The 21,747-nt window shown below is 35.9% G+C and overlaps 1 protein-coding gene across 1 annotated transcript in view; it reads right to left on the bottom strand.

The window, feature by feature from the left end:
- Positions 1-16,537: 16,537 nt before the first annotated feature.
- The window catches only part of LOC119598136 (integrin alpha-7-like), a 7,598-nt gene continuing 2,388 nt past the window's right edge, over positions 16,538-21,747 (bottom strand). Inside the window, exons 2-7 of the mRNA XM_037947765.1 lie at positions 20,180-20,293; positions 19,753-19,895; positions 17,714-17,871; positions 17,516-17,612; positions 17,112-17,247; positions 16,538-16,709 (exon numbers count right to left, since the gene is read on the bottom strand). Of these exons, the coding sequence (XP_037803693.1) occupies positions 16,614-16,709; positions 17,112-17,247; positions 17,516-17,612; positions 17,714-17,871; positions 19,753-19,895; positions 20,180-20,290 (741 nt within the window). The 5' untranslated portion in view covers positions 20,291-20,293 and the 3' untranslated portion in view covers positions 16,538-16,613. The remainder of the gene's footprint in view (positions 16,710-17,111; positions 17,248-17,515; positions 17,613-17,713; positions 17,872-19,752; positions 19,896-20,179; positions 20,294-21,747) is intronic.

Genomic DNA, 21,747 nt, shown 5'->3' with positions numbered 1-21,747 from the left:
ACCCCTTTTTTAGACCCCCACCCTAAGGGGCTCGAGGGGTGGACGTTTCTTATCCCCCCAAAACCCAAACCGCACCGGGCCGAAAAAAACAACCCCCAAGGGCAATGAGCCCCCACAAAACCCCCGTGTAAACCCCAAAAAAGGTTCCCACCCAGGTCCCCCCTTTTAAAACCAGGCCCGAACCGGGGAAAAAACCCCCCCATAATACCAAAAAAGTCCCCCAAAAACCCTAAAAAAAACCCATCCCCCCAGATTAATTAAAAAATAAATAACCCCCCCAAAATTTTTTAAAATCCTTCAGTTTATTGCCATTGATAAAAACATCCTAAATATCCACCCAAAACTCCCTTTGCAGACCCCGTTCTATAATATTTAAAACAATTTTAAATATTTTTAGCAGCCTTTGGGAGATTTTTGTGTTAAGTTCCTGACAAAAAACCCTTCTTTCCACAATTCTAAAAAAAAGTAGGAAATTTTTCCCGTAGGACCCCCCCCGGGCTCCTGTCTTGCCCATCACCCGAAAAACTATAGTTAACAAAACTATGCCTTTTTGGGACCCCACCTTGAGAACCCCCATCCAACCCTCAATTCACCAATTTTTCATCCCCCAGAAATTAAATCTTAAAAAGGGGGTTTTTGGGGGAGAAGACCTATTTTCCTTTCAAACTTGTGCAACTATCATGCTAATATTCCCCCCAGAGTTATGAAAAACCCTAAATAGCCAAATTCCCCCTAGAATGCCCCCTTTTAAACGTACCGGGGAGAATCCCTTTTTCGCCATCCCAATTCCAGTCATGCAAAATTTTTGGCGTTGGGAAAAGCCAAACCTTGGTTCCCGCCAATGCCCTAGGCCCCAAGGAAAAGATTAACTGTCTGCCAACACCCGACTTTCCCAAGGGGGGCCCCCAAAATTATTTTTGGGTTCCCCATCTAAATTTTGAGTTGGGTAACCCCCCAAATTAAACGCCCGGCACTACGGGGGCCAGCAGAAGAATGAGGGTTTTTTTTACTCCTTCTCCAGTAATATGCTCTTTTACAATTCTGTAAAACCCACCCCCCCAAAAAAATTAAAAAAATTTCCCCCCTTCTACTCCTACCCCCCCAGAAAATCTTTTGCATTAAAAACCCAGAAAAATTTAAATCTCTACACAGTCTATCACCACTCCCAACCCCAAAACCCTTTTCCCCTTCCCCCTCGTACCCATGAAAAAAGGGTTAAACCCCTTTTAACACACAATCCCTCCCACCTTTTGCCCTAGTTTAACAAAAACCTCCTTCCCCCTCACAAAAAACCTTTTCCCCAAACTCCCACCAATTCAAAGTTTGAAAAATTAAGATTACAAAAAACTACCCCCTCCAAAATCTCCCCCTCCCCCACAAAAACGCTTTCATCCTCCTCCAATGATATCCCCCCTACACCCTATCCCCCTAACCCCTCCCCAAAAAGAATCCCCCCCAACCTGAACCCAACCCCCCCTACAAAAACCCTCCCCCACCCCTTTCCCTTACCCCCTCCTAACCCGGAACCTTATATTTCCAAGTATCCCTTCCTAACCCCCCATCCCCCTAAACCCTTATAAAACCCAAACCCCCACCCTTATTTAGATTTCTAGTTTTTACCCTCGGGCCCCCCCTAAAATCTCCAAACGTCTCATTTACCCTAAATAAAACACCTTCTTGGAAATTCCTTTCCCTCCCCAAAGATTTGTTTTTCCCCCTCTTATAACCCTTTTGATTTTCAAGAGTTTTTTACAATCCTAAATCCAAAAATTTTATTTTTGTTCTTCCCCAAATTCCTTTAGTTTCCACTTACTTCTGCTTCCCCCCATCCTCCCCACCAACCTCCCAAATTCAGAACCCACAAACCCCAATTTTGCTTCAACATATTCTCTTTCCTAAAGAAAAATTTCCCTTCACAATCAACCCCACCACAGATAATTTTTCCTAAAAATCAAACCAAACCCCCCCAATTTCATAGGCACAAAACTTGATTCTGCACATTTATCTTTTTTTAAAGTAAATTAACCTTTTTTAAGGTGTGGGGATAAACGGGGGGAAATTTTCCAAAGGCATCATAATTTTTAGCTGGGGCCTTTTTTTTTTAAAAGTACCCCAACCCCCTAACACTTTTCGTGTGATCATAGTGTTATGGTAAAAGAAAACCCCCACAGTGAAAACTATTTTATTAAAGGGCACTTTTGAAGAAATTTTAAAAAGTCCCATTTTTCAAACCTAGAAACTTTTCCAGACAAAAAAACTCACATAAAAAAACGCAAAACTAATCACAAAAAGTCCTTTTCAAAAACAAGAATTAAACATGAAATTAAAAAATAAAAGTTCATCCACTAAAAAACATTGTGTATCATGAAAACCCAAAAAAATCCAACTAACTTTCCTACCCAAACCCACCAGGGATGGAAAGCCCCCCGTTTTGGGGAAGCGTTTGGGTAAACAAAAAAGTTTTAAATAGTTAAAAAAGGAATAAAAAAAGGAAAACAAAAAAAAAGCATATAATTTGAGAATCAGAGGTCTATATTTAAAAAAAAAAAAAAAAAAAAACTTTAAAGGAAGGGGATGAAAAAAATAAATAAATAAATAACTAACACAAAGATTTTTCAAAAAAATCAGTTTAAAACGGGATAGAAAAGAAAAATGGCGCAAAAAAACAAAAACAAGGTTTTATGTGAAATGTTTGGGGATTTCCGTATTATTAAAAGTCCTGGAGGAGTTTTCCTTAAACCAACTCCCAGCATTTTTCGTTTTATAAAGGTAACTTTGTGACGACCCCCCCAAAGGGACTGTTCCAAAATAGTTTTTTTAAATTTTTTTCCCCAATGCCGGGGAAGGTGGGAACCGGGGGTTTTAAGGGGGAGGGAAAATTTGGATTCTGGATTTTCAACAAAACCCTGAAAAAATTGTTAAAAATATTTTTTTTGGGAAAAACCCACCAAACTTTGTCCCTAGGCAATAACAAGTAAAAACGGTAAAGCTATTAAAATTAAGATGTGATTTTAAAGTCACGGGCCAAAACGCCCAAAATTTTGGGTCGGGGACCCCTACGGGAATAAATGTTCTTTAAAATCTAAGACCCAGTTGTAAGCCTAGAAAAACCCCAAAAAGCAGGCGCATCGGATTCCTCCTGTGTTGGGGACGTTTTACGGGAAAAACCCCTAAATTGGTTGCCCTTATACCCAGAGGTGCGGTGTGTGTGTGTTTTACAAAACCCCAAATTGTGCGGATATTATGGTCAGGTACTCTGAAAAAATGCTTAGAAAAAATACAAAACCCCGAGTGGGTCTGTCCCAATGGCCTTTGGGCGAGCCCGGTGAATGTTTGTGACGCCGCCCTGGCGCTGCCCCCTCCCCCACCCGCCGAGGGAATTTAATCACCAAAGAAGGGGACGGGAAACCCCCCCCTCATGTCCTACCATGGATGGGGGTGAGGACGTCCCGGTGCCCCCACCAGTCCCAAATACCACCCCCTAAACCCCCACTCTAGGGGAGGGATTGATTCACCGAAAAAGGGGTATTAACATGTGGATTCACTGCCGACCCTGTGCTGAAAAGGAGGGTTTCCCAAACTCGTTCAGCCCCGAAGAAAAAGTAAACCCATGCCCAAATGACCCCCAGAAACCCTGACCGGAAGAAAAGGGACGCCAAAAAAGCACGAACCCTACCCCCGGGGAGGTCATTAGACGGGCCTTTCGGGGGCACAAAAAAGGGGGATGAGGGAGGTCAGCCACTGCCGCCCTCCAAAGGAAGCCCGCTAGAAGGGCGGGGAATGGTACCCTCGCGTAGTCTATTACGGGGAAACAAAAAAATTTTGGGCCGAGGGTTTAATGGTCTTTTGGGGTCTCTCTGCAAACAAGACGACTTTCCCCTAAAAAGAAAATAGGGGGAATACCGGTTACCGGGTTTTCCGAAGGAGGGGGCCGTGGGGAAGCCTGTTTTCCGGTTTTTTTTAAGCCGGGATCTATAAGAGGGGACACCCCTTTGAAGGGGTCTCATTGTATGGAGGGGTGAACACCGCCCCCTAAAGAGTCCCAAATTTTTTTTGGGAAAGATACATAAGCCGACTCCTTTCGCCGTGGTGCTCAGGGGTTGTAGTCGCAAATGTAAAGGTTAGGGCCCACATAGCTAAATTTGCAGAAGGGAAACAGCGGTCTGTTGTGCAGAACTCCCCAGGAAAAGGATGCCCTGCAAAACGAGGGAAAAGGACAACGACAACGGGACGCCGCACCATCGTGAAGGGTGAGTCAGGTCAGAGGGGAAGGTTGAGGGCCCTGGCACCGTAACGCCCCCCAAACCCACGAGCCCCCCCCCCCCCCTGCCCCGACCGACCCATCGACCGGGGGTGGCGAGCCCAGCACGGCGGGGAGATAGCATCAGGAAAGAATTGCTGAAATGAAAAAAACCCTGGGCAAGAGTTTGCTGTTGAAAAAATGGAAAATGGAGAAAAAAGTGATCGTGTGAAGGGGAAAAAATGTGCATTTGATGGTTTTTTGGTTTTTAGGATATTTTATTCGCACGAAAAAATGAGGTGTACGGGGGAAAATGTGCGTTCTGATGATGTTGTTATGTTGAAAATACAATGAGTCTCTGATTTTTTTCCCAACGTGCGTTTGATGATGTTAGCGTGTTAGTGATGTTAAAAATCAAAATGAGGTCTTATATTTTTATTACACACGACGGGCCACTGAAACATGAGCAGTGACCGTAAAATTGACACTGAGAAGAGGGAAAGGGAAAAGGGCCCAATCTGTGGGACACACCAGAAAATGCTATCAGGTACGGATTATGCTCAGTACAATACGGGGAAAACCCCAAAACAGAAAAATAAAGAAGATGCAACACAGATACGTAATGCAGTACAAAAAATATGCAACTAAAGAGTTTCTCAAAAAAAAAATTTTGCCAAAATCAGTTAAACTAGGTGGATGGGGACAAAAAAACAATTATTTTTTCTTTCTGAATATACGTGGTGTCACCGTAAAATTTAATGACTTGTTTTACTTAGTCATAACAATAATTTTGCGTTATCTGTTTCAGCCACTAAAATAAAACCGCCCTAAAATTAAAGGGGCTCCACCCCTATACGAACACGGGAAAGACAGGGCCTATTGATTTATGTCGGCCCATACTGAAAATTTGGGGGCAGAAATTATGACAATAAGTGCTATCAGCATTTACTTTTCCCAAACAGCCCGGGGGTTTTTCTTTTTGTACAATTATACGCAAGGAGTAGAAAGTTTCAGACTGTTCACGCCCAACTTTCAAATCACGGCACAATATGCAGGGAGTTTTAATGCTAGACTTAAAATTTTGGAGATAGTAAAATGCATGAAAATGGCGAAATTCCCGACTTTTTGTAAACAACGATCTAGACAGTTTTGATACAGACGGGCAACTCACGGGGCGGGGGGGGGCTAGTTTATGTAATGGGAAAGGGGATCTGTGCAGGGAAAACGTCGCCATGCTTTTAACAAGCTAATCAGGACCACTTTGCAATAGAAACAAGATCCTGTTGATAATACTCATCTCAAAAAAATGGGGCAAAATTTCTTCCCCCCTTCCCTTTGACACACTTAAATCCGATTATGACTGGTAAATGATTACCATAAAAAAGTGTTGATAAATTTTCCATGGACTGACAAACATGGTCATGATTATAAACACTTGGGTCTGCCCAAAAGAAACCCTTAAAGACAGAAAATCCAAGCTAAAACAACCTAAGTGGGTCACCTAAAAAAATTATTAAGAACAAAAGCGTTTTCAGGAGCTTTATGATATCTACAATAGGATAAACCCCGTGAAAACCCTTATTGAATTTTAAAAGGCTAAAAAAAACCTAGGGGAATTTAAAAACTCTTTTCAAAAATGAAACTTTGAACGTTCCACAAAAATTAAACAAAAAACACCTAAATTCGGAGGTCGGGAAAAAAATTTAAATAAATTTTTAGGCAACAAACAAAACCCCCGCGTTCCTAGTCCTTTCACAAGAAATATCTCCTAGTAAATGGGGAGGTAAAAATTGGCTCACTTCCCAAATTTTTCGGGGGGGCCCACCTTATAAATCAAAAATTGCCCAAAATTTGCCTTTGAATTGGATGTTCTGATACTGACCCTCAGACTTTGCTGAGATAGGGGGGAACTGAAAAAATGCACTGATCAAGAAAGCCCCGCCCCAGGAGGTGGAATTACCTATAGTGTCTCCGCCTTATAGCTCAGGTACCTGTAATCCCCTTTTGCACCATCAGTTTAATTTGTCAAAAGGTTTTCTCCTCGCCCCGGGCAGGGGCAGTCAAATCATCCCTAACCCGAAATAAAAACACGAAAATACCGACCAATTTTAAAAAAATTAACCTCATGTGATGAAAATTTTCTAGAAAGGATTTTTTAAAACAGACTCGGTACAGGTTAAAAGGGAAAATTATCTACAACGTCCGGATTCCATGGGGAATAGCACACAACATGCTTTGCAGGTACTTTTCACATCTACCAGGAAGAACTGTTTTCTTGCCTTAGTCAGTTTTTGACTTGCAAACAGAGAAGTCTCCAAAACTTTTGTAAGCTTGGCCCCGGGGTAAGATTTAAAACGGATTAGAATGTATCTCTCGAACGTCTGAAAGTGCCCCTTTTGGGGGATGAGAAGTTCCATTTTCACAGTTTTTTGAATTTGGGGGACGCCAAGGGGGATTCTCAGCCCTATGCTGTTAAATGTCCTCTGCACAAGCTGGTGGAATACCCCACTTGGGGAGGGGTAATCCTTTTGCTTGCTGATGACATAGGTCAGGCTCATCACAAGAGGGGATGTAAAAAATTCTCGAAGATAAAAAGCAAAGGCCATGAGTTGGATTTCCTTTCCGCTGAGAAAACAATGGCTTAAACCATGTCCCCTCCCCCCACCCATTTTTTCGCATAGTTGCCAAGCTTGACTATGCCCCAATTAAAAAATATTTTGGGGTAAATGTAAGATGCAGACCGGGTCTTCTCTCAAAAGAAGAGATCTGGAAGATTGAAACCTTTGAAGTTCTTGTCAAGAGAACAGGCATAAATGTTAAGCTCCTAGATGTTTCATTTGGTTTTTTTTTAAAGGTCATTGTAGACCCCAGGGCCTGCACTTTTGCAGTGTAAGGGAATCAAAAATAGGTAGTTTGGGGGTATGCAAAATGAGCTATAAATTTTTCCTCGGCCCCCGAGAAAGCGGATAGTAAACTGAGATCAAATTTTAAACTTCCCACCCATTTCTGAAAAAAAATATTTATTCCACCTTTTTTGGGGGTAAAAGCTCGGGGGAAACCCTCGTATCTCTAAATTTTCCCAAAAAAACTGAAACAAAAAATCCCCAAATTAACTGACAAATCACAACACGCGCCCCCCTTGATACAAAAAATCTCCATGAACTTATAAAACTCAATGTTCCAATTAGTAAATCCCAAAAAGGTTTGCTCCTTTCCCCATGGAAATTCAACATTGATCGGCCCTTCATGTCTCCCCAAAAAAAACGGGGTGCAAAAAACTGTGTGTTGAAACAAATTGCGCTGCAACGGTAACGGAACACACAGAATCTATGGGCGAGTGCTATGAGTGTTACGTCGACGGTCCTACGCCCCTGGATACAAAGCGGTTGTGCTTGCGCTGTATAAAAAAGGCTTACTAAAAACCCAATTTAATAGAAATAAAAAACGGGGCCCGCACTACACAACGGAGCTGGCGGGGTTACTCCCCCAAACGGAATTCAAAATGTCTAGGGTTTGGGATATTTTTCTGTGACCCCAAAAGTGCTTTTGGGACCTAAATTCTTTCAAAAGGTGGCGTGAAGAAATTGTGAGTTGCATTAAGGTAACGTAACCTATGCACAGAGCGTAATTTCAAAATTCTTTTTTTGGGGAAACCCCTCATGTTTTGGGATAGCAAGCACGACCATGTGACAAATTGGCGAAAAAAACCCGCGAAGGATATTGTGAACATAATCTTGGATGCCTTTGCTAGGGTTCACATTATTGAAAAGTTCTCATAAAGGGGAAAAACTATAATCTGATTAACACTCAAAGGCCTGAAAGCTGTACCTAAGGAATTTCGATCAGTATAGAGAGGGGAAGCCTTCCCAGGGGGGCCCGAAAATCAAACCAGACTTGACGTGGTTACTCCAGAATACGTTTAGGGACAGAAGTACTGGGAAATGCAGGGGCAAAAATTGAGATAAACTAGATGTAAATGTGTAAAAAAAACAACGAAAACTTGAGCACTATTCTCGGAAAGTCAGCGAACAGCCCCTTTCAGACACCTAACATGAGGGATAAAAAAACTATGTGAAAATTTATTTCATCGATCATTGGGGATAACTCGTACTATACCCTAAATTTTTATATAATAACACCTAAACAAAAACAGTGTTATTCAAACACATTGGTAAAAGCTATAAAATAATAATTTTTGTATGATTTTGATTTTTTTACCCTTTTACAACTACAGTATTCAGACTACGTAAATTCAATATATTAAAACTGTAATCATGATTGCCCCACGCCTAGCAAAAGTCGGGGGGGTAATAAACTTACTTTAATTAACTTAATCTAAAATTTCACTAATCCAGTACAAAGCTCCCAACCCTAAACCAAGCTAACCTTTAAACCCCGTAGATTTATAAACTACGATCTGTATTTATGGACCCCTGTGTAATATACACGCTCCCCCAGAACCCCAGGGTTTTAAAAAAAACGATCATATATTCCCAGGGAGGGGGGTCTGCCCCCCGAACCCCCGAGTAATAATACGCCTAGCCCGGGACTATGACCCCTGGGCCTAGTAAAATTTTACTCTATCGCCCCCCGGACCCCCCTGGGATTTTATGCGCCCAACCCGGGTTATACTATCTAATATTTCCCCAGCCAGGAACTCTGCTCCCGGGGCCCCAATAAAACCACATTCTTTTATAGCGAAACCCCCGAACTTTTTTTCCTTGCGTCATTCAAAATTCTTGTTTTTTAAAAATTTTTTTTTGGCATTTGGGGGTCTTGGTTGGCTCAAAGTAATATGAGGCTAGAAGATATCATGTCATTTTTTTTGATACCACTATAGGCTTTTAAAAAAACTCGAATCAAGCAAAACTTAAAAAAGAAATTTCTCACCGGCTTTTCTCAACGGATTGCATCGCACGGCCTGCCAAATTTCCCGGTGGCCAAAGCCCGCCCCCCGGGTTGGGGTTTAAATTTTTCCCCGGGGGTCTATGGGCAGAGCCCCCGGTTTAAATAAAAGATCGTAGGGGATAAATCCCAAAGGATTAAGGTTGCTTTTTTTATTTGGGGGGACACATGGAAAAGTTTCCAAGAGTGAGCACTGGATAGAGAAAAAGGGGCACTGCCTCTTTTAAAAAAAAATAGATAGGAAACAATAAATTAATCTGCGCGGCCTCATGTTACCCCAAAATGAGGGAAATGGTTCTGCATGTCCCTCAGAGACTAAGCCCCTAACACCCTCAAAATGGCAGAATCCATAAATTTTTCCCTTTTTTTAGTCCTTTTTTTATTTTCTAATACCATTTTTTATAAGGATCGCGTTTTCCTTTGCCATATTCTTTCGTTTTCTGTTTACAACCAGGGAAAAAATTTCCGTTTGTTTTTTATTTCCATAATTTTTTTCACTTTTTTTCAAAAATTTTTCCCTTTAGTTTTTATGCAACATATCTTTTGGGTTCTCCCCCTTTAAAAGTAGTTTCGGTTTATGTATTTTTCCTTATCTTTCTTTATCGGATTCTTAATTATTTACAATAATACTGCTTGTTTACCCAAATTCCTCTATATCGGGAAAAATACCTCGCGGTCCTTTCTCACTCACCTCACTTAAGCCGGTGACTGGAGAGCAAGCTCAAATTTTGCGTCAGTGGACATGGGTTGTTCTTTTTTTTTAAAATTGGAATTGTATTGTGTATTTTTTTACTATATCTTTCCTTTTACTGATAAAAGTTTATTTTTGGGAGTACGGCAATTTTGGCGCAATACGGCGGCCAGGCCACCCCTTGCTCGATCGTGCCGGTCAAACAACTAATCACCCAAAATTAAAATTTAAGTGCCGTGAAAACTGCCGCCTTGATAAAGAAAACTATTTTTTGGCCCGCCCTAAAAAATAAGATTCCAAAATTCCCCCTCCCCTGTTCGTCTTACCCCCCCACATGACGGATGTGGCAATTATTTTTTTTAAAGAAAAAGATTTCTCTTGCACGAAGTCTAAGAAATAGGGGTCCTTATAGGTGATTTTTTTACCCCAGGGGGTTTTCCCGGGTGAGGGTGGTAGGGATTTAGACCTATGGATAAATTACAGGGGAAAGGTTTTGGTTTTTATTGGGTTAGAGATTTACTTACCTAGGGGTGGGAATTTTAAACCCGTAATTTTGTTTTCCGAGCGGCGGTTTTACCCGTAATTTTTAAATTTCCTCGTTCTTTAATTTCTTGCCATTTTTTAAAACCTTTTTTTGCATTTTCGTTCCCACAAATGTTTTGGGTGGTTTTCGAAAAAAAATCCCTTTTTTAAAAAGTTTAAAATCACTTCTTCGATTTCTCAGCTTCCTTGGCCCCATCTACCCTTTCCCCCCCCCCCTTAACCCCCCGATTCCCCCATCCCCCCAAATCGTTGGGGGGAGGGAATAAAAAATCCAATTTTGGGCTAGTCCTAGGGTGCTCGCTTTGGAACATTACGCCTTTGGAAAAGTTCCATATTGGAAATTTTGGAAACTCAGTTATTACAAACCGTAATTTTTTCCCAAAAATTGCGGTCGTCTTATCCAAATATGGTAAACCAATAATTTATTTGCCGTTTTTTTGTTGTTGTTTGTTTTTGCTTTTTTATTTCGTTTTGGGCAAAGTTTTTGGGGGGCGAAAAATCGCTTTTAAAACGTTTCATAAATCACTTTTTACTGGCGGGGTTTTTACAAAACCAGTTTCCATTTTTAAACCCCCCTTCAACTCCCCGGTTCCCAGCTTCCCCCCCAAAACTGTTGTGTTTAAAGGAAAAAAAAAATGGGTTTTTACTTAGCTTGGGCCGGCTTTGGAATTTTTCCCAAAAAAACTATAAATTTGGGGGTTTAAAAATTTTTTTGGAGATTGGATCCCAACGCGGGTTTGGGATTCATTCATTCCGATTTTTAAAGGGTTGGGAAAATTGGAACGGGGTTTAAAAACTTGGAAACCCCTTTTAATATATTATTCTACGGGGAAAGGGGGAATTTTTTCACCATTTCCCGGTTTTGGGGCGCGAAAACCTTTTTTTCTACTATTTTTTATCTCATAAAAGGGAGTGCTTTCTTTTTTCCGCTTTAAACATAAAACATGGGGACATTAGCACTGGTTCTTTCGAACCCATTTTTTAAAATTTTTTGGACGAAACGTGTTTTTTAATTTTACCCGAATTTTCCCCCTGTTTCAGCCCCCCCACATGGGAAAAATGTGGGTTTTTGAAGGGTCAGCGGATATTCCAACCCCTTGTTCTGAGGGGGAGGAACTCCTCAATATGCGTAGATCAGTTTAAACAAGGATTCAAAACAATTACCCCAGCTTTTTTCCCTAAATTACCCGATCTGAACCATACTGCGCATTTTAAAAGGGGTGAAAAAATTTTTACCCCTGAAAAGGACAAGCCCCCTCTTTGGGATTTACTTTTCCTTCTATTTACATAAAGCCTTTTTTTGGAAAAACTTCCCTTGAATTCAGGGGGACTAGGTCCCAAAAAAAACATTATTTATGTTAGTATTTTTTCCAAGTTTACATTAATCCGTATCCCTTGTAGTAAACGAAAAAGTACCAGGTTCATTTCTTCTTGCTAAACAATAGTTCAAAATGGTCGTATTACATTTTATTTTTGGTTTGATAAGAAGTGAAAAAATAATTTTAAAAATAATTTTTAATTTTTAAAATACATGGCTAAGCAGCATTATAAAGGGGTTTTAGTTCGGTATAATTTTACCAGGGGGGTCCCGTTTCCAACCCAAACCCCCGGATTTGCGTCCCCTTTAGGTTTTTTGTGAATTTTGTTACTACGAGCCCCACATTGCCCCCGATTTCCCCAAGGATTATCAGTGGGCCCTACTGATATTTTTTTCCCCTTTCCGAATTGGGGAAAAGTTTCCCTTTTAAATTTAAATTGATTCAAATTTTTATTGTAGGTTTGTTATTTTAAATTTATTAAATTTGTTACCTTTGCTGGAAATAATTAAATGATCCTTTTCCCAAAACAAGAAAAGGGAAAACCCTGAAAAGGGGGACTTAAATGCCCTTGATCTAGCACTTGTAGACCCTCATGTGTGAAAAAAATTTAAAAAACCTGTGTTTCGTGGGGCATGGCATGTATTTTGGGGCCAAAGTTTTCCATTTGGGTAAGAGTATTTAAGGCCCTTTTCATTCAGTGGTCCGAAAAAGGGTCGTGGATGTTCCCCCCGGTATACAACCCTTTAAATTAAAATTGTAGCCCCGGGGAGGGGGGTTTTCCTGCTTTTTTGTTAACGGACGCAATCTAAGCCTACTATAATTTTATCACTAAAATAAAGTGGATCTAAAGGGGATAATTATGAAATTTCATTGGATATTTACAGAAAAAATACAAGGTCAATAAAATGCCTGCAAATATTTTTTGATTTGAACACTTCAAATCATATTTTGGCCACGCAAATACTACACCTTTATTTTTGTTTTTTTTAAAAGATAATAAATTTTTTTTATATATTAAAAATTTTAAAATTCATAACCCCCTATATGTAAAAAAATAATGTTTTTTGTAAACCCCCTATTTTAAATATTCAAATTTTTATAAAATTTAAATTTTCTATCTTTTTTTAAACCCCTACATTTTTATCTTAATTTTTCTTCTATACAAACATAAATCACCAACCCAACCAACAACCCCCCCACCCAAACCAACGCAACCCACCAACCCCCAAAATAATATCAAATATTATTATATAATTATAAATATAAAATTTTATTTTTTATTTAATTTATTTAAAATTAAAATATAAAAACATTTACTTAAGTTATTTTTAAATAATAAAAAAAATCTATTTAAATTATTAATAAAATTTATTAAAACAAAATTTTGTTCACGAAAATTTTTCTAAATTTTATTTTTAATTAAATTTTTTTATCTTTTTATTTAAATTTTTTAAAACTTTTATTTGTTTAAATTTTTTTCCAAATTTTTCTTTTAAATTTAAATTTTAAAAAATTTCCCCTTTTTTTTTTTTCAATTTCCCTTTTTTTATAACCCAAATTTTGTGGTTTTTTTAATTTAATGTATAGGTTGGGGGGTGGGGGGGTGTGGGTTGTGGGGGTTCGTGCGCGTTGCGCTGCGCTCTCCGGGGCGGGGTTGTGTGTCTTTCGTGTAAAAGAGGGTTTTGTTACTTAAAAGAAGTTGTTTAATTACTAAATACATATTTAGAAAATTGGGGGTGTGGAGGAGGTTTGTTTCCAAAAATGATGTAGTGGGGTGTTAGTAAAAATATAGTGTTTTAAAAGTTGTTAGATCTATTTAAAAAAAATACTTAAATTTAAAAAATTAAATTTTATATTTTTTATTTTTATAAAATGTTTGTTTTAAAAATAAAATATAATAATAATATTTTTTTTTTGTTAATAATAGGGATATAATTTAAAATTTATTTTTATTATAAATATTAATTTTTTATAATTTTAAAATTTAAATTATTATTTTGGTTTGGGTAAAAAGTTTTTTTATTTTTTATTATTTTAATTTTTTTGTTGGGTGGGTTGGTTTTGTTGGGGGGGGGGTGGGTGATTAATGTTAAATTTATTTTTAAAATTATAAATATATTTTATTTCATTATTCTATATTATAATTAAATTTTTCCTAAATTTTATTTAAATTTATCCATAATAATGTTAAAAAATTTAATTAACTTTTTAAATTATAATAAATGGTTTGTTTTTTTGGGTTTTTTTTTTGGATTCCCCTTCCCCAAATTTAAATTAGGGGAAATTGGTTAGGGCACACACAAAAACGACACCTGACACCTTGGGGTCCCGAAAACCCAACAAGGGGATTTTGAACTCCCCGGGTTTTTTCAAGGCTGTTTATTTTTTTTTTTTTTTGCAAAAAAATACCCTAATTTTTGAAATTTTTGGCTCTTTTTAATTTATCATTTTCCTTTTTTGTGGTTTTTACGTTACAAAATGGGGTTTGAAAAAAAATTAAACGTAAAAAAACTTTTTGTTTTAAAATTTCCCATCCCAGTGGATCCTTTTTTTTATTCTTCACACCACGTTATACAAACCCCCAATGTTGGGTTGGTGGGATATAAAAAAATATTATTATTTAATTATTTAATTAAATTAAGATATGTTTGGGTTGGTTTGTTTTTGTGGTTTAGTTAGGTTTTTGTTTGATTCAAAATTTAATAATTATATTTAAAATTTTTAAATAATAATTTTAAAAATTTTAAAAATTTTTGTTGTTTTGTTGTTTTGTGTGTTATTTTGGGTTTTAATTTTTATTTAAAAATTATTTTTAAAATTTATAAATATTTTTAATTTGGGTGTGTTGTGTGTATATTAATTAATTAATAAAATTTTTAAGAAAATTTTTAAAATTATTAAAGGGTTTAAGGGGCCCCTGGCCCCCAAGGTTAAAAGGTCGGAAATCAAGACTGTCACACCCGGAATCAAATTCGGGATTCGAGCCCCCGAGCCCTTGTTCCCTTTTGGGAGGAACCTTCCTTTTTTTGCCTACCTAAGGTGCCCCCCAGCCCAATTTTAATTTTCCCAAGCCCGGATAAATGAAGAATTTACCTAAAAGGGCCCCCGGCCTCTCCTTTTGGGCCCGGGACCCTAAAACCACGTTCCCCCTTCCCAAGAGCATCATAAACTGAAAATTAAAATTGTTATTGTGACCACGGCGGCTAACTGACCTACCCTTAAAAAGGAAGAATTAAGGGGGTTTAGGAATTTAATTTTTTTAAATAAGGGGGGGTATTTTTAAATACATATTAAAGAATTCTTTATTCTACTTTTTTACTGTATATGAAACGCAAAATAAAAAAAATTAAATTATTAAAATTTAAATTAAAAATAAATTTTTTATTTATTATTTTTATATATCATTTTGTGTAATAAGTTTTTGTAATTTAGGGGATATTAAGGTTTTTGTATATAATATATATTAAAAATTAAAATTAATTATTATATTTATAAATAATAAATTATGGTGTTTGGGTTGTGTTTGGTGTTTTTATATTTTTCGGTTTTAAAATTTTTAAAGTATAAAATATGTAATGTATGTTTTTAAAATAATAAAATTTATAATATTATTTATATTTTAAATAATTTTTTTAAATTATTATTTATTTATTTTTTTAAAAATTTTTTTAATAAATTAATTATAAATATATTATAATATATTATTGAATTAAAATTTTTTTATATAAAAATATATATTTAATTTTTTTATTATTATATATAATTTAAAATTTTAAAATTTTTACATTTTTAAAATTTAAAAATGAAAAATCTTGTGGGGTGGTGGGTGGTTGTGTGTGTGTGTGTTTTTTCATTATGTGTGATTAAAGATTATTTGAATTGGTGGGTTTTTTAATAATTTTTTAATTAATTTTAAAGGATTATTTTCCCTATACAACTTATAAATTTATTCTATCTAAAATTATAAATATATATATTTTATAAAAATAATTATATTAATATTTAAATCATTAATATAATATATAATAATATTTATAAATTTGATAAACCCCCCCTCTAATAACCACAACAACCAACACCACACACAAAATAAAATTTTTAAATATATATATATAAAAATATATATATTATATATATATATATATTTGTTTTGGGTTTTTTGTTTTTTAAAATGAATTGTAAATTAATAAGTTTAAATTTAGGGAAAAAAATTCCACCATTAAAATAAAATTCTTTTATTTCCCCCTTATCACACCCAAAAAAAACAAAAACAAAATAACAAACAAAAAACCACAAAAAAACTTTTTATTTTTATTTTTTTTTTTTTTTTTTTTTAAAATAAAATAAAATTTTTTTTGGGTTTTGATTTTTTACTGGTTTATTTTCTTTCTATATATTTTTTAAAGGGAAAATATTTTTATTTAAAAATAAATAAATAAAGGGTTATATAAATTATTTAATTATAATAATTTTATTTATTCTTTATATTTCCAATTAAATATAAAAAATAAATTTTTTAAATATACAAAAGGGAATAAAACTTAATATAAATAATTTTTGAAAATGTAGAAATATTTAAATTAATTAAAAAAAGATAAAAAAAATTTTTATTATTTTTGTAAATTTTTGGGGTTTTTTTTCGTTTTGGGGGTGGTCTGTTTTTTTCAGTGGCTGTTGGTTTTCTTTTTTAAAAAATAGATTTTTTGATTGAACCTAAAAAGAATCTTTGATATTTTTAGGCATCACTGGATAAGATTGCAATTGATTTTTAAATACATCGTACCTAGTGATCTTGTTCAAATGAATCATGATGAAATGGCCATAATATCAAGCTCAATATTTTAGCGATCCTTGTTGAGCTTTATGACTGCACATGGTAACAGCTAAATGAATAATAGGGTTTTAGGTTAGTCTCTTAGTCCTCAACCAGACCAGCGTTAACGGTACTGGAGTCTACCTGAGCACGTTGAGCTTTCATTTCTTCAAGTTCTTTTCTCCTGAAGAATCCAGCCTGTAAGAGAGACGTGTGAGTGAAGAATGCACCTGAATACGTACATTGGCGACACAAATCAATAATGTATGTCTGATATATTACAAATAATGGCCTTAAATAATCGCAGAATAATGACCTTGAGGTACATCTTTCCAACATATCTCTTAGTATGAGACCATGTCCCTCCTTTAAACTACTCAAGTATATTCTATAGTGGATCGTTATCACCTGCTATTCTAGTAATTCGTATAGTTTTGAAAACTGTATGTGAATGAAAAAATATCATTATTGGAACGGAAATTGTGAAAAGTATATATTGTGAATTTTTCTCCTTGACACAATCATCCCCTTGTGTAATTCACAGTTTTAGGATATTGTTATATATGTTTTAATATGCAAAGTATTCACTATCCCACTCACCTTGTAGAGACCGTAGGTGAGGAGAGAGAGGAGCAGGAGGCCACCCAGCAGAGTCAGCAAGATGACCCACCAAGGAACGCCTTTTCCAGGTGGACTGTCCGGCTGCACTAGTGTCATCACAACGAAATCTGTCTCTCTGAGGGAATGGAAGATTTTTGGTGGTGGTCTTTCATAATGAAATATATAATGCACTAAAAGATAGCCTCTTGTAGGCTGTTATAGCTGGGTAGTATCTGACCTGTTAGTGGCTTACATCTGACAACGAAATGTCAGTAGCTATCGACAGCGATAGAGAAAAAAATATATTATACTTATTGTTAATTACATACAGTTATTTTACAGCTACTTACAGTTCTTTAACTACACGAGGGAAAATAGAATGAGAGAGAGAAAAAAATGCATACTTTTTCCCAACAAAATTCAGCTCAGGATTTAGTGATAAGATCTTTGCCCTTATGAAACTCTTCAAAACAGCTCCTCTTTTCACCGAGATGTGACGAGCTGCAAGAAAGATAACACAAACATAATATATTCTACTTACAAACTGTATTGTCTTATATATCTCTTCAGGTACAGAACCCATGAACACTCACGATACTAACCTAGGACGGCGAGATTGAGCGACAGCTTGACGGTGACATCGGCAACACTACTCGAGGACGGCCACGACTTGATTAAGCATGAGAGCCGAGCACAACTCACCACTGGATTCGAACAGTTCAGACTGGCTGGCTCCGGTGAAGTTTCTTTGCTGTGCATGCTGTGATAGGTTGTTGAAGTACTTTATTAGTAAACCTTTTTTCCGAAAATTCAGATGTCACATATGATATTGATTAGAACATGGCCTCTGTGGTAATGAGATGAAGCCCAAGACAAACAAGATAAACAAATGGATTGCAATACCCAGTCCCAACTAAGATGTTGTTAATGGTGAGTAGCCATTACATTATGCAGTTCATAGCAATTTAATTGATAAATAATAACAGGTATACAGGTAGATCAAACCAACTGATCATTAATTAACCCTGAATGAAGTTTCCCCACCTTCAGTCGACTAAGTAGGCCCATCTCTTGAGCCTCTGAATTACACACGACATGCTCCTTGTATAAATTGTTTCGAACACGACGGATCGCGATGGATCCCTCTCGCCCTCTACTGTCTGCATTTTTGTCAGGAGACCCTGCTATAAACTTAGCCCCCATAGAAGGGAAGTGCATAATTGATACCAGGGAAATTGCGGGGTAATATATGAAGGAAAATTAACTGTATATACAATATATGCGAAGAGTTGACCCCACCACCCGCCCTGGACGATTAAGTATCCTCCACGTATTCACAGCAGGATGGAGTCTATGACCAATGAGACTATGACCAAGACAATTACCATTGAGACAAAGGTCTTTACTGTGTGCACCAGCAAAACATCCCTCACATTGAGCCATCTCGACGGCCGTGTGGTTGTGGACTGCATAGCACGGGAAGAAAGAAATGGAAACTCATACTGGCATTGTTTTGCCTACTCATTAGATTGCACTGCAAACAGTACATGAATTACATGTGGCACTACATGCCATCTAGTGTCATATTTTCCGCACGGTATATGTATTTCTTTCCGTTACTGTTTTGCCGCCTCCCTGAGGGTGGTGGATCCATCAGTTCTTGGGAACTACACCCTTCTGATATGTCTCTTCCTATAAGAATATGTGTTTCAGTTGACTATGTTTCCCTTGCACTCCACAAAATATACATGGCGCAGCTCTCTGTATAAGGGGAATTTTAGGATAATTAATCTGCACATTCGTCTCCCTGTGATCGGTCCTACGCTCCATCTTGCTGTATAAATACATGAAGTATTCTTGATATTCCAGGGCAAGGTTGGCTCTCCTAGGGGATGATTTAGTGATCTACACATATGCATATATTGTACATCCCATTTCCCTTCATAATTTACCTTTTTTTTGAGGGGGGGAGGCAACCGTAATGCCCTCCCTTATTATCGGGGCCACGATTGTGGGGTAGAAGGAGGTATACGCGACTTCATTCCTGCGTATATGAGTAGTAGAGGGTGAGAGGCATCCGAATGTGCCAGTATTAGAAATAATTACCAGCTGCATCTGCCTCATCACCTCTAACACCACAGCTCTCTCCACTCAGAACCAATGCCCAAACCGACCAAGATTTAGCAGAAAATGGCCAGAGTGCAAGGAAAATACGAGGCAAACAGAAACACTCGAAAGCTAAGATAACGGCACGCAGTCGTGTCGGTAGAATTTTAATTTTCTAAGGATATTTACAGAAGTGTCTAAATTTTGATTTCTGAAATGCCACTGAAATCAAGAATCTTTGCACTGTGACTATATTCCTCTATTCCAATACTAATAATTTATAATGATTAATTCAAATTTAAGTATCAATAGGAAAAAACATGACTTCTGTAAAGTAATGCTAAAGTATATATTTCACATATTCGCAAACCATTGAAAGTATAGACAATGAACATAAAGCTATCATCACAAACTAACATTCACCCCAATTTCCACACCAGCCTATGAAACTAAACCCAAAAGATGACATCAAAAATAAAGCATAATGAAAAAAAGGGAAAACACATTTCGTCATCTGCTTTCGAAAATCACTTACGTAGGAGTTCCCTGGTGTTGCTTTGTTAAAGTTTGGCGACCGTTATCTGTCAGGACCGTTGGGACTTCTCCTTCTGCCCCTTCGTCGGGTACAAATGAGGCGCCCGTAAGAGAACAGTAAAACTTCCGCTGTTGGAAGTTTGTCTGTAAATCATAGGGAGATTAAGTCAAAGATACAGTGATGCAACAAGAACGTTACTGATGATTCGTACCCACGAAACAACTTTTCAGAACATTATTTGAAAATACATTCGAATATGATTATTAAACTAAGATACATACTAACCATAACCATCATAAGTATTCATGACAGACATCACATATTTCTATTATCCTAACATTTTTAGGATAATAGATATTTCACAGTTCAGTATGGCACTTTATTTTGGCCTCTGCGCATGCATGTCCACATTAAAGTGCTATTTTACCTCAAGACCATGGATGTTGAGAAATTTCACAGACTTTCCGTGCGTTGTAAAATTCACAGGAATATCCACAGTCAACTCCACTTCGCCAAGAGGAGTTGGCCCCTCCTTCATCAGCTGAAAGCAGGATGAGGCATTATGTATGGGAGAATCTACGCAGGCTGTATCCACATTCTCTCTCTCGCTTGCTCTCCACCTCCCCCTCTCTCTCTCTGGATATATATATGTGTGTGTGTGTTTGTGTTTGTGTTTGTATGTATGTGTATGTGCGCGAGTGCGTGTGTCTACATCTATATATCTATGTCTGTTCGTCTGTTTATATATTTATCTACATCCATATCGAAATCGAAATCTGTCTATTTATCTGTCTATCTATCTATCTATCTATCTATCTAGATATATATTCCTCTATCTATATCTATCTGTTTATATAAAAAGAGAGATAGATTTCTACAGATACAGTATATATGTAGTCACAGATAATGATATGTATATATGAATATATCGTATATTGCAGAATATTGTAGCTGTTGTTTTCTTCAAAAGTAATATACCAGACATAAATACATTGGGTTACTTCAGATCCCATAAAAATGCAACAGAATTATGCTGCATTGCCCAATATATGCAAATCCGCGCACGGGCGATGTGTGTGCGCGCGGATTTGCATACCTAGATACGATAGTGGGTGAGTTTATCGTAGATATGATGGTGGGTTGAGAACCACCAACGGTGATTACCTAAACAACCACTCCCCTTGAGAAGGATCATGAGTCAGCCACCCTGGTATAAAGACCCAGTCAGCTCATGATGTCAACATGGCGCCAAGTAGTTCGTTAAACACTGCATCGGTGATGGCATGAATATGAATATATATATATATATATATATAATAGATATAATAAAAAATATGAAATATAATAATATAATAATACATACATATATATAATACATACATATATATATATATATACATAATATATATATATATATATATATATATATAGATATATAATATAATAATTATATTATATACATATAATATATATATATAATATATAATATAGTATATATAATATATATATACAATAATTATACAAATATATAATATATATATAATATATATATATAATATATATATATACATATAATATAATATATAATATATAATATATTATATATATTATATATATATATAATATAACATATATATATATATATACATATATAATATATAATAAATAATATAATATATATAACATATATATATATAATATAGATTTTATATATATTTATATATATAGATAATAACATATTAATATATTTTAATACTATAATATAAATATATATATATATACAATAATAAAATATAATATATACATAATACATATATATACATATATAATATATAATAAAATATATATTATAAGATATATACAATATATATATATATAATAACATATATATATATATACATATTATATATTATATAAAATAAAATATGATAAAATATAATACATATATAATATATATATATATACATATATATTAAAATATTATTTTCTTATATA

This window comes from Penaeus monodon, chromosome 40 (assembly GCF_015228065.2).
Source record: "Penaeus monodon isolate SGIC_2016 chromosome 40, NSTDA_Pmon_1, whole genome shotgun sequence".
Taxonomy (NCBI): domain Eukaryota; kingdom Metazoa; phylum Arthropoda; class Malacostraca; order Decapoda; family Penaeidae; genus Penaeus; species Penaeus monodon.
This window is presented reverse-complemented; position numbering and strand designations above follow the sequence as displayed.